Below are 14,330 nucleotides of genomic sequence, written 5' to 3'. Positions count from 1 at the left end.
TATAGCTAATAATTCTAATATAATAAGGTACCTAAATGTTATTGAACTTAAAAAAAAGTATTTTGAATACTTTTTAAAGGTATTTGTATTAGTGTTTAAATACTCCTAAAAGAAGGTATTTTAAACACAAATTACACCAAGTATTTAAATACGTGTTCTGAATACATTTGAAAAGTATTCAATACTGGTCGTAACTCGTAACCAGCGATCACCGGTGGCTATCGATCGCGGCTGATAACGCGGCGTGTCGAATGTCGATTTACATATTTTTCAAATCTTAAAATGTATAAGCCATCAATCAACGCAGCAATGATAATATATCTAATAATCTTTGCGCCGTCATCGTATCCGTACCAATAATTATTGTTATTACTATAGGTCATAGGTAGGAACTTTGGGAAATCGTTACACATTGTGTGCGAATCATTATTCATTATAATAATATTATTATCGGTACCTCACCGGAATAATACTTTTACTTTCTCTGAGGCCGACAAAACCGTTTGCGTTCTCGCAAGCGGCCCTCCGCCTTTTTAACACGGATTTGCGGTGCCGTTACAAATTACGGTCGTTACACTAATACACTAATATTTTGCGGTCCTTTACGATCATTCGTTTTCCCCACATTGCAAGCGCAAACATAACGCGATGTAATAATAACGACGACAATAACAATAATTACGACCGGACGCCGCCGAATCGAGGCGAAAACTCGAAAGTGAAAAGTTAAAAAAAAAAAACCGCCATAGACACGAACAGCGGTGCGCAGGTTCGCGTTGAGGTCATACCCTTGGTAGTTGTTGTAGCTGCACTCGTACCGTCGTCGTTTGCTCCACTCTCGGCGAACCAGTCGGCCGGCGGGTCGACCTTGGCGGCGGTGTAACATACTACCGATATTCCGGGCGGCGGGACCTTGATCCGTTTCGCTGGTCGTTTTTATCGCGGTTATCGGCATCGCGCCGACCGCGCCATTCACCCAGTGACCGTGTTGCCGTCTACACGCACGCCGAACGCGAACACCATGAGTGGCAAGTGAGTACAACACCTATGGATACGATTGTATTTTGCTTGGAGATTTTAAACAAAATTGTTGTACTTAACATCGTCCGACTCGACTGGATAATAATATTATCATTGTAGCCGTGTGACGCGCTAACCGTTTATTTTGCGCTCATTTTACTCGCCGATCACTGTAGTTGACATGTCCTATTTTGCTTCGCAGATCAGACTTCGGACTCATCGGCTTGGCCGTCATGGGCCAAAATCTCATACTCAACATGAACGATCACGGGTTTGTGGTCACAGCCTACAACAGGACCGTCGAGAAGGTGGACGAGTTCCTGCAAAAGGGTGCCAAAGGCACGAACATCGTTGGCGCGCACTCGCTCAAGGAATTGGTCGACTCGTTGAAGAAGCCTCGCAGAGTCATGATGCTCGTCAAAGGTGAGTCAAATCCATACGGTTATCATCGAATAGATAGGCACTGCTAACGTCAGCTCGAGTACACTTGGACCGACTGCCTTCTATACAAGTCCCATTTTGAACATGATAGTACCGAGTACCACGTAGGCAGTGCGCAGGATTTTCTGTGCGGTGCGGCGTACATTTTTAATCGGTCCTACAGGACAATGGACAGCTAACTTATTTTCCTCATTGTGGCATAAGTAATATTGGTGAAAGGGCGCAAGGTAAAAACGGTGTACCTACTCGAATGTTATTCGGTTGAGTGATAGAGTGATATATATCATTTACTATTGACATAATTATTGTATAAGTGGATATTTGGCATTTAAAATTAATGTTTACCGACCCTCTAAATCCAAAGTTAATTATCAGGTGCAGTGAAAGCACCATTCGGTGTATCAGTGTGCACGTCTATGTCAAGTAGTTACGGTGTACATGTTCTGTACGCTAGCTGATTTTAACACTACTATTATGAGGTAAACATCTGGGCACAACATGCTGCTTCAAACACTTTGATTGTTACGTCACTGCAAACTCACTAATATTGTTCCTCATTAAATTATTAATGATTGTTGAACATTCAATCGTTCAACAATCATTAATGTTCAACAAAGACAAATTAACTTGTAGGTACCGTTAGTATTGGTAGTAATAAAACTATTACTTCTATTAAAACATAATATTATGGTTTTAGAGATTAAATTTAAATAAAACAATTCATATTATAATCCTATGTTTAGGCTGAAGAAATTTATTTATTTATAACAATAGTAAAAAAAAAAAAAAAACAACAAGTCTTTTATATTTCAGTCAAACTGTAGAATTTCTAATTGTGTATTGTTCTTTGGTCAAGAGTCCATCTCTGATTTTTTCAAACCTCTGTTTTGGTGGTAACACTATTGCTATGAATCCAAGATCGTCTGGTTTGTCCAACATGATATTTGGAGTATCTGCTAGTTTACTGTTCATTTGCACTAGTTTGCCTGGGATGGCCGACAGTATTTTGTGCTCTTCGCCGTCGGAACAATGGACCTTGCACAGAGTTGACCCTGCCTGCACAATTTGAGCTCCTCGCTTTCCTTTTCCCGTCATATTGTTGCTGAGGCGATCAGTGTTCTCCGATACTTGGAAATCTATTTTGTCGATGGTTTTGCCCATCAGAACATGCGTGGATGCCAGCGACAAGATGCACAGATTGTTGGAATGAATTAACACACTGTAGTCCTGATTGGGTTTGTCGTTGACGTTCCTGGCGTACCGAGATTCAAAGTATCGTTGAACGACAGTCGGTGGAACATTTTCGGTTATGTCAACGGATCGTTCTATAGCTGGAACCGAATCGTCGTCGATACCGAAATCGTATGCACTCGGTTTGTCCATTTTTATTACGGTCGACACGTCGGTGAGCGAAAGTTTGATTTTACGGACAAGTTTAAGTTGCAGTCACACTCAGAATAAATTATTAATATTACGGGTTGGTTTGGAAAGAATCGCTTTAGAAAATGATTGGCATGAAGTTCAAATTTAAATCTTTTAATTTTCGTGTACAAAAACGTGCTACTGATAACGCAAAAAGTGTTATCTGAATGTCATTAAAACCAATGGTACCAACTTGAAATATTTATATTATGTTTCGTTGCCTCTTATTTTTGAATTACGCAGGTAAAATGGCCAATAGGACAGGCGTTGTGGACACAATAAATTAAATTTTTGATCAAACCAACAATTATTTATTAAATGTTAATTTCTATTGAAATGCATGCATTCATGTGTTTTGTTCATTGTAATTATTTTTATTTATAATTTGTAAACAAATATTATATTTTTGTACTTAATGTAAAATTATATTTCTGCCATTAAAGCTTTCAAAATATAATTTTGTGGTACACGTAAAAGCATTTTTACAAAAACTTAAATAAACTACGTTTTTGTTAAAACATTAGGAAAATAACCAAGTATTATTCATGTTTAAAAATTAAAATCACCATTTAAGTAAAACATTGGAAATGTTATTATTTCCATTGAGTATGTAATATTATTAATTTTTGTTTAATTTTGTTTTAGCTGGTAGTGCCGTTGATGATTTTATTGCTCAACTTGAACCTTTGTTGGAAGCTGGTGATATCATTATCGATGGTGGAAACTCTGAATACCAGGATACACAACGCCGAACTAAAACACTCGCCAAAAAATGCTTGTTGTTTGTTGGTTCAGGTGTATCTGGTGGTGAAGAGGGAGCACGATATGGTCCATCATTGATGCCTGGAGGAAATCCAGAAGCTTGGCCATATATCAAGGATATTTTCCAAGTGAGTTGTCCTCAATGTGAATATTGTGTTTGTATATTTTCCCTATAACTAGCAGTCATATGTATACATACACAACAAGTCGTCTTGGGATATTTTAATTATTTTTTTGTTATTTTACTTACGTACCGACTTTTATTGAACATTGGTATACCTATATTCTATAACTAAATAATTTTATTGTAGAAAATATAAAATTATTAGATAATTATACCCGTGCTAGTGTGCTTTGTTGTACATTATATCTTATCATTTAAATTTTCTATTACCTTCAACTGATATATTTTTTCAAATATTATTATAATATACATTTTAAGAAGCAAGTCTTAGTTGATCTGTATATAAATCCTGTTCAAATTCATATCTTTGTCAACCTAGCCTTGATTTTATAAATATTTCCATTAAACCAATAAAAAAAAATATAGGTATTTACAAGTTTATTCATGTCGTGCCTACAGTTAAAAATAGTTTTGTTTATTGTTCTAATGACTGGTACAGGGCTATTTGGGCGTGTCGTTCGATTATGATTTTATACTGCCTCAAGGCAACTGTCTACCAGATATATTATGATATAATAATTCCATACCTACCAAATTGATATTATAATAATGCTATGAAAGTAATTACTTTCAATTCAATTTTTATTTCAAACAATATTGAGAATATAGTATGTTAACATTGTAAACATTATAGGTACATAGTTAATTTAAATATTATGTTATTATTATGACTGTTGAGTACCTATTTAAATTGTATTCCTATTTTGTATTTAACAATATCTAATTTACAGAGTATTGCTGCTAAAGCTGATGGTGAACCTTGTTGTGATTGGGTTGGCGAGGATGGTGCTGGCCATTTTGTGAAAATGGTTCACAACGGTATTGAATATGGAGACATGCAACTTATCTGTGAAGCATATCATTTAATGAAATCTGCTTTAAAAATGAACAACAAAGAGATGGGATTGGCCTTTGAAGAATGGAACAAGGGTGAATTGGACTCATTTTTAATAGAAATCACGAGAAACATATTGCAGTTCAAAGACGATGATGGAGAATATTTAGTTGAGAAAATCCGTGATGCAGCTGGCCAAAAGGGTACTGGTAAATGGACCGCTATTTCTGCATTGGATTATGGTGTTCCAGTCACACTTATTGGAGAATCTGTGTTTGCACGTTGTCTGTCTTCATTAATTGACGAGAGAGCAGAAGCTAGTAAAGTCCTCCAAGGACCAACAGAAGTCTTTAACGGAGATAAACAAGCCTTCTTAAAAGACATTGGAAAGGTAACTTAATTTTAAACATAGTTAAAATCAGTTACAATGAGTTCAGAGTTGAATTTTCTTGTTGTAACCAGTAGTTTGTATGTTCTCGTTGTAAACAAAAAATAGTAAAATACTATATATAAAAAAAGATTTTCGTCGGTAGTGTACCTAAACTTATTACACAGTATGATTGTAAGTATTCACAATACCATAAACTTACTCTTAACCATTATTTATTATAAACTTGAAAACGCCAGAACTCTTTAGACGGTGTATGCATGGTGTTTCGCTCGTTGTGTTGATATCTTTTCCTAACCATATTCGGTGTAAAGTTATATTTTTATGTACCATCTAGCATTTTACTTTTTTTAATTAGAATCTCGTTATAATCGATGCTTGTTGTGATTTCTACTGTATTTAAATCATTAAATGTTGGTGTATTATATAATGTTTAAATATTATGTTTTTGTTACAATTTAATATTTATATTTTGTTTTAAGGCACTGTACGCATCTAAAATTGTTTCCTATGCTCAAGGATTCATGTTGATGCGAGAAGCTGCAAAAATACACGGCTGGAACTTAAATTATGGAGGAATTGCACTCATGTGGCGTGGAGGATGTATTATTAGAAGGTTGTATTAAATATTTAATTTTAGTTACAGAAGAAATTGTTTAACGCTAAAATATGATTCTAGTGCATTCTTGGGAAAGATCAAACAAGCGTTCGAACTTGATCCAAATCTTAAGAATTTGTTACTTGATCCATTCTTTAAAGACGCTGTACACAATAGTCAAGTAGCTTGGCGCAAGGTGGTTGCTTCAAGTGCCATGCTAGGAATCCCCACTCCAGCATTCAGCACGGCTCTTGCCTTTTATGACAGTTATAGAAGTGCTAGACTTCCAGCCAATTTATTACAGGTAAAATACATACTAAACTCATATTTAGTGTTTGACATTTAGTATATCTGTACAATTTTTTATTTTGCTAGGCTCAACGTGACTATTTTGGTGCTCATACATATGAGTTATTAACAGCTCCCGGAAAATATATTCACACAAACTGGACTGGTACTGGTGGTGATGTTTCGGCTAGCACATACAAAGCTTAAGTGTGTAACAAGCACTGATTGGCTGTAAATTATTTAATTTTTGGGACCAAACATACAAAATGGGTTTACATATTCTCACCGATTGCTTGTTAATACCGATTATGTTTTTGTATTTAAATAAAATGTCTTTTCATCTACTTAAAATTTATTATTTTTAAACTTAAAAAAATATTTATTCACTTCTGTATTGTAAGACAAGATTGTTATTACTCCCCTTTTTAAACTTTTATATTTATATAGTGTACTGTTATTGTTTAAAATGTATTGTTTTGTCAAAACCCCTTTTTGTTAATGAGAGTATAATATATTTTTTATTAAAAGTGGTGAATTTCATAACGTTTAATTTTTTAATCACATTAATTGTTTTAGTATATAAAAAAATGGAAAGTAGATGTTGAGTGTATAGTTATCAGTTATTGCACTGCTTTAAGTGAACTTTGGTTTAGGAGTACTATTTTTCATCGCTAACATGGTTGTATATACTTTGGAAAAAAACTAACTTATTAATGTTACGGATACTGTAAAGCTTTAATATTATATCTTACTCATAAACAAAATATAAGTAATTATTACATAATATCAAAGATAATGAAATACTACATTCAATAGATGGTCTTAAGTATGAAACTTCTATGTATTTAACTATATAATATTATTAGCTATATTATATTGTGTATTTTATAGGCAGTGTTAGTAAAAATATGATTTAACTCAGTTTTAAACTTTATATAAGGATATAATATAATCATTAATTATCTATAATTTAAAATTCATAAATTTCAAAAAATATAATATATTCATTACACTTTATATATTTTTAAACAACATCTTAATCCTTAAGAACTGACAAATTGTATAAATATATATTTATTAAGATTTATCAATTTCAATTATAGATTTAAGTACTAAGTATGTAATCTTTATACATTTTAACCATCAAATAATGTTAATCATAGATTATTTTTGCCTAACACTGTAGGTTTGGTATAGTTCAGCTGCTTTAATTAAGTCACTTTTATAGTTGAGTGTACCTAAAAGATAACATTAGGTAACTAATTTATTAATATAATATATAATAGGTACCTATATTAAATTAGCATGAAAAATAAATAACCGGTTTCTAATTTGTATGTATAATATATTATTATATTTCGATAAGGTTAAGGTCACAAATGTAGCTGTCTTGATAAGCTGAAAAGTTATCCAAAGTTCCTATACAATATGTAGGTACCTATAATAGTTTAAAAAAAACCATGAACAAACTTAAATAATTTACTGATAACATTTAATTTTTAGATTCTAATAATTTTTCATGTAGGTAAGTAGGTACTTACCTAGTTATTTTATATTATAGATAAGGGCATAATGTCATGACTTTCATGTCTTAATTTAATATATAAACATGGTACATTAACCTTCTTCATTTTTGGTTATAATATGTGAGACGTCTAAATGAACTAGTAACCATAAAATCACGATGCTTTGGTTCATCTGTGCAGTATAAACTATCTAAGAAAAGTAAAAAACGCATTTTATTTTTTAATTCACCGATTATCAAACTTTAAGCTAAGAACATTACCTGTGTCCCTGCATTGGCTATTTCATGATATTTTAATTTGTATATAATTTATGTATTAAGTAGACCGCGGATTTTTGTGCAATTGCATATTTCTTAATTTTCACATTTTTGGGATTTTTGTCAATAATCTTTACGAATCTTATTTTAATCTTTATTTTTTTTTGCATATTACTGCATACCTGTTTAATGATTATTACATATTTCTGCATATTTTGATAAAATTCAAAATGAATTTCATATTGAAGCGAACATTTCAAAAAAAAATGTATAAAATAATATTTTGTCAAGCATTCTATTTAATAATACATTTTGTAGGCTCACTCAGTGATTATTCATTTTGATAATATTAAATTATAAACTACAACATTTTTTGTTTATTAAGTATAGGTACCAATAATTATAATTACAAGTTATTTAATTTGTTTAAAATTATTTTTGTGTCACACATTTATCATAAACTATTAAACTGTGAATTTTTTATCAAACCTATTACAAAATAAAAAAAATTTTTTTTTCGCATATTTGTTGCATATTTTCACGATTATGACTGCATATTATGTGGAATATTTTGATACTTTTTCGTGCATAACAATTATAATATCGTAAAAGCTTACGTAACATGTAATGTTCTTAGATTAACGTTTGATAATATGTGAATCCCGCTCTGATATTAAGAGAACCTTACAACACGTCAACACAGGGTTGCTAAACATGAATTTTTTATGTTGCGCTGGGTCAGAGGGATAAAACAAATATTATGGTGCGCTGACATCCTCCTAATATAATATAATAGTGTCCACCAAATAACTGCATAATATCCAGCTATGGTTGAAATGTGACAAAATGTTTGTTGCTTTTCTTAGATAGTTCACACTGCACTGCATCGTGATGATATGGTTATTATAGTTTCATTTAAGTATATAGCTGTCTCACATTTATCCAAGAATGCGTTTAATCGTAATTAATACGACCTATAGTTAATATCGCAAGACTGTTAATTATATGCAATCGTATTTTATGATATTATTTTTAATTTAAAGATATGAAAATTCGTTTTTGTTTTCATCAATTCATTTATATACCTACCTAGATATAATAGGTATAATTAATTAATCAAAGGTACTCCAATTATATAGGTATTCGTACTTTATATACTATATAATTATATGGTACCTATGTATGCAGTAATCAGTATAGGTTAGTAAACTTTGAACTTGTGCTTATTAGTTATTTCATCATACATTATAAAAAAATCTAATTTTTTAAAAATGTTGGAAAATGTATCTAATATTTTAGTGATTTATTACTTCGCGTTCTTTATGAATTATGATGAATTAATGACCATATACATCGTTACTGGTTGGGTTACTATAGTGAGGGGATCGGAAAGCAGGTAATAGGTATGTAAGGTGGGTAAACAAATTGTAGGCCTCATAATTAATAACTAATGACTACCTAGGTAACGTATATAATTATAACAAAATAATATTGAACTCTACTCTTTAGCTATATTAGAAAAACCCTAATGGTCTTAATATAATATATATGTCTATACAAAATTAAGTAAAGTAAAATTCAAAATATTATGCAAAATAAAAAAAAATTGTAAACTAGGTAGGTATTTGATGTATTAATTATATTTTTGTACAAACGCGGAAATTAAGAATACTTACATTCAAATAAAATCGGAAAAAACGACGGACTTTTAATTAAAATCGGTACATTTTATTGTCTATAGACACAGGCATACAAATTTAGGCAGACACCCACAAGAATATTGGAACTGTCGCCAGACCAAATTTGGACGTACTAAGATTATGTTAGTTTCTACGTTGAGCTATTTTTATAATATATTATGCTATATTGGTATGATAATTTGTGAGCACTTCATTAAGATTAAACCTAACAAAATTTCTTGAGATAATATTTACCTAACCATCTATAATTTTACAGTTAACACTACAAACCCAACAAATATGTATCCATATAAAATATGCACTACAAATTTATAAAAATACTAGGTAACAAATTCTCGAAAATTCGAAAAACAGCGAAAATGCAAATTAAGTGTTTCACTTGAATCGAATTATAATATATATATATATAATAATAAACAAATTAAAAATTTGATTTTTAATTTTTCAAACATTAACGGAAAATAAATAATTAGCTGTAATATAGTATTATAATAGAAATACAATGTTGAAGCTTAAATACAATCTAATAAACTAGGCTTGGATATTTGAAATGCAGTGTATTATTTTGGGTGCTCTAGATAGTTTGGATAGGTATAGAACAATGCATGCATTGCAATTTCCAAGTACATATACGATAAAACTGGTTCAGTGCAATAAGTTTATTTCATTAATAGTAAATTTAATAATATAGTAACATAGATCGAGCCACTCTATAAAAATAGAGAAAAAAAATACGAATTCAGAGATACCAAAACCTTAAAATTTAAAAATTTCGATATACGGCCCTCTTGTACTGACAGTGCGATATGTAAATATACCACTGGTGTACCTACATCAGTGCATGCATTGCGGTGATTGTGATTTCATATTCTAGACCCTATAGGTATAGTAGGCAGTATAGGTACTATGTGTATTTGGGAAGTATACCTACCTAACTCGAGTAAAATTTTTCCAGTAGTTATCAAAAGCGCCGTGAAAAACAAAAGAAACATTATAAGGAAAAACGGGCATTTTTACACAAAATCTGTTTTCGAAAAAATCGATTTTGGTTTTTGGTGCAATTCTTAATCGAATGACCAAATCAATTTTGACTGAACGTTTATATAAGCATTTTCTATACACCATAACATTTTCCAAATATTTTGAGCTGTTTACGGACATTTTCAGTTTCTATTGTTTTAAGTTTTTTTTTCTATAAATATCGATAACATTTTATTTGTTGGTTAAAAAAGCTTAAAAATTTAATAGAAGGCTCCTGTTAATTATTTCAAAGGCAGATGGAAAAAATATATCATAAATTGTGGAACGAGAGACGCGTCGGCTCGGTCGCACGGTTAAAAACGGTCGCGGGACGCGCCGCGTACGCTAGGGTCGCTACTCTACGGTCTCCCCATTCGGGTATTCGCGGTATACGAATCAGTAAAAAATTGTCCGCGTTCGTGGTATATACAACAACAACAACTATAACCTAAAAACGACGGCTTTATCCTTTGCCCGACGCCGCCGACACCGACGCGTCACACAGACACACACTCACCCGTCGTTCCGAACACGTTCGTTTCGTGGTTCTCTCTTTGCCCCGGTGCGGTAGTGCCCGTCACCCGCGGTTCGTCGTTGCGATCCTGCCACTGTGTTCCGACCGGGGCAGTCGTTTTACAACCGATCGTTGTATTCCGACTGCCCTGGTCGGGGTTTTCGTGTGACGCATATCAGTACCCGACTCGCGGAACGCCAGAGGATCGAAGGTCAAAAGTCGAAACCAAGTAAGTCGTCCATCGTGTTTATGTCGGCATGCGTTTCCGTGTCGCCGTCGACAGTACGCATTTTTTTTTTTTTATTATTTTACCGTTAACGATGTCATAATGTGTTGTGTTCTCGCACGTCAGCGCACTTTTTTTATGTTTTTATGTTTTTGAATAATCTCGGAGCAAAATCGCCCGTTACAAACATGTTGGAGAATAATCATTTTTGAGGGTATGACGTCGTATCGATTTGTATGGATAAAAACAATTTAAACACCATTTAAAATGTACGCATTTTTTTTTTTTTTTACTTAAAAATTCGAATACAAAGTGATGCACTATTAAAATACAAAATCAATACGTGTCAAACCCTCAAAGACATTATCCTCTACAATGTTTGTAATAGGTTGTTTTGTTCCAAGACAACTCGAAAACCGCACGAAAAACGATTTTAGGCGTAAGCGTTTTATCTCGCGCTGGTCTGATGGAGAACAATGATAATTCGCTGACATTCTCAGTACCTATCAATATAATAAATAATATATTGTTTAAGATATTGTGTCCCTTATTATAATAATGACGTATTGATTATTGTTTATTTGTTTGCAGTGTTCACGTGACGTGTATCGACCAATCGTGGGCCGAATGGAATATTCAAGATGGCCGCCAAACCGCGGGCCGCCGCGCCGCAACGCACTCGCCCTGGAAACCTTTAGTACAATATCTACTCCTCCGACCCTACCAGCTCCGACCGTGGTCGCGGTAATTTAATCCTGCACACACCCGTTTTCATGAGCGTACTGCAGAAAATTTAATTCTTCTGGTCCCGTAACAATATAAATTCTACACCGAGGGCAACCGTTTTTATGTGCGTACACCAGACAGTCTAAGTGTCAATTAACCACAGCGTTGGCACGTTTGTTTTCATCCGATGGTCATCAAAGGCTATGGGATGAAAGTTGGCGTGCCAACGCTGCGGCACTTAGATTGTTTGCTGTGCGCACGTAAAAACGTCTGCCCTCGTCATAAAACTCACACCGGAGATATTATTCTCGTTCAGAACGATTAGATAATCTGCAGTGTGCACGTGAAAACGGATGTGCGTACCGAGATAAAATTATCGACCGACTTATAATAATACAAAAACCAATATGTAAAACAATATTGTATATTGTTTGCCGTACCGGTAAACCAAACTGTTCTGCTGCTGTAATTCGATAGGTATTATGCGTTTTTAATATTGTTGTCTATGAACTATTGAGCTAGGCAGCAGCTGTTTACGGTAATTTAATCCTGCACACACCCGTTTTCATGAGCGTACTGCAGAAAATTTAATTCTTCTGGTCCAGTAACAATATAAATTCTACACCGAGGGCAACCGTTTTTATGTGCGTACACCAGACAGTCTAAGTGTCAATTAGCCACAGCGTTGGCACGTTTGTTTTCATCCGATGGTCATCAGAGGCTATGGGATGAAAGTTGGCGTGCCAACGCTGCGGCACTTAGATTGTTTGCTGTGCGCACGTAAAAACGTCTGCCCTCGTCATAAAACTCACACCGGAGATGTTATTCTCGTTCAGAACGATTAGATAATCTGCAGTGTGCACGTGAAAACGGACGTGCGTACCGAGATAAAATTATCGACCTACTTACAATAATACAAAAACCAATATGAAAAACAATATTGTATATTGTTTGCCGTACCGAGATAAAATTATCGACCGACTTATAATAATACAAAAACCAATATGTAAAACAATATTGTATATTGTTTGCCGTACCGGTAAACCAAACTGTTCTGCTGCTGTAATTCGATAGGTATTATGCGTTTTTAATATTGTTGTCTATGAACTATTGAGCTAGGCAGCAGCTGTTTACGGTAATTTAATCCTGCACACACCCGTTTTCATGAGCGTACTGCAGAAAATTTAATTCTTCTGGTCCAGTAACAATATAAATTCTACACCGAGGGCAACCGTTTTTATGTGCGTACACCAGACAGTCTAAGTGTCAATTAGCCACAGCGTTGGCACGTTTGTTTTCATCCGATGGTCATCAGAGGCTATGGGATGAAAGTTGGCGTGCCAACGCTGCGGCACTTAGATTGTTTGCTGTGCGCACGTAAAAACGTCTGCCCTCGTCATAAAACTCACACCGGAGATGTTATTCTCGTTCAGAACGATTAGATAATCTGCAGTGTGCACGTGAAAACGGACGTGCGTACCGAGATAAAATTATCGACCGACTTATAATAATACAAAAACCAATTTGAAAAACAATATTGTATATTGTTTGCCGTACCGGTAAACCAAACTGTTCTGCTGCTGTAATTCGATATTATGCGTTTTTAATATTGTTGTCTATGAACTATATTGAGCTAATTTACAATATTATTATTAACATTAGCATAGATGATAACCTAATTATTATAAATATGTATTTATTTTTGTAAAGTAAAATTTACTTATGGATGTTATTATTTTAATGTTCGAAACACATTTTAACAGCGTATTAATAAATGCATATTGCAAATTCAATAATAATATTGTTTGAATTTATTAATTTGTATATTATATTATCTACTTTTCAAAAGAAATGACTGTGCATTTTCGTGCGTGATGAAATATGTATGTACCAATTTTTTCACCTTTTTGCAGTGTTACGTGAAAATATTTAAAATATTATATTTAATATTTAATTTTTATTTTAACGTGATGTTTTAGCTTTTAGTTGTGTTATTACATTTAAAAACTAACTAAATGTCAATATGTGTGAATTTACATTTTAATATTGGTACGTAATTGTTTATACATGATAAAAAGTTTTATTACTGGTTATCAAAATATACACTAGGAAGGGACGATCTCAAAAAAAAATCATAGGGGGTGTATTCTTCAAAATTGCCGACTAGAATTTGAAATTCAAAATTTTTGTCAACTATTAAGTTATTTTTAGTTACAATATGTTGTACTTTTATAATTTCTTTATTACCTTATGTTTCAATGTATGTTTAAATTAAATTTGAAGTTGAAACTTAAAAATACCTTATTATTTTTAATTTATATCAGAATGAAATAACATAAACACACATAATATGAAATAGGTATTAATATAATAATTCATCACTTATTATTATTGTTGCCAAATCATTATCTCATTATAAGAAT

General features: G+C 32.9%; 2 protein-coding genes and 1 long non-coding RNA gene across 3 annotated transcripts; 2 read left to right on the top strand and 1 right to left on the bottom strand.

The window, feature by feature from the left end:
* The first annotated feature begins 844 nt into the window (after window positions 1-844).
* On the top strand, window positions 845-6,473 carry LOC132947926 (6-phosphogluconate dehydrogenase, decarboxylating). The gene is made up of 7 exons (XM_061018185.1): window positions 845-1,032; window positions 1,223-1,443; window positions 3,529-3,773; window positions 4,561-5,055; window positions 5,535-5,668; window positions 5,732-5,954; window positions 6,026-6,473. The coding sequence occupies exons 1-7, from the start codon at window positions 1,022-1,024 to the stop codon at window positions 6,143-6,145; spliced, it is 1,449 nt and encodes a 482-aa protein (XP_060874168.1). The 5' UTR covers window positions 845-1,021; the 3' UTR covers window positions 6,146-6,473.
* Window positions 2,187-3,133, bottom strand: LOC132947927 (protein Abitram). The gene has a single exon (XM_061018186.1). It carries the CDS (start codon window positions 2,842-2,844, stop codon window positions 2,275-2,277), a length of 570 nt encoding a protein of 189 aa, XP_060874169.1. The 5' UTR covers window positions 2,845-3,133; the 3' UTR covers window positions 2,187-2,274.
* Window positions 6,474-10,252: 3,779 nt separating the features above from the next.
* LOC132946725 (uncharacterized) lies at window positions 10,253-13,706 on the top strand. The gene is made up of 2 exons (XR_009664751.1): window positions 10,253-11,184; window positions 11,773-13,706. It is a non-coding gene; the product is annotated as an uncharacterized LOC132946725 (long non-coding RNA).
* Window positions 13,707-14,330: the final 624 nt, after the last annotated feature.

This window comes from Metopolophium dirhodum, chromosome 6 (assembly GCF_019925205.1).
Source record: "Metopolophium dirhodum isolate CAU chromosome 6, ASM1992520v1, whole genome shotgun sequence".
NCBI classification, from domain to species: Eukaryota; Metazoa; Arthropoda; class Insecta; order Hemiptera; family Aphididae; genus Metopolophium; species Metopolophium dirhodum.
The sequence above is the reverse complement of the archived record's forward strand: the minus strand, read 5'-3'. Positions and strand labels throughout refer to the sequence as shown.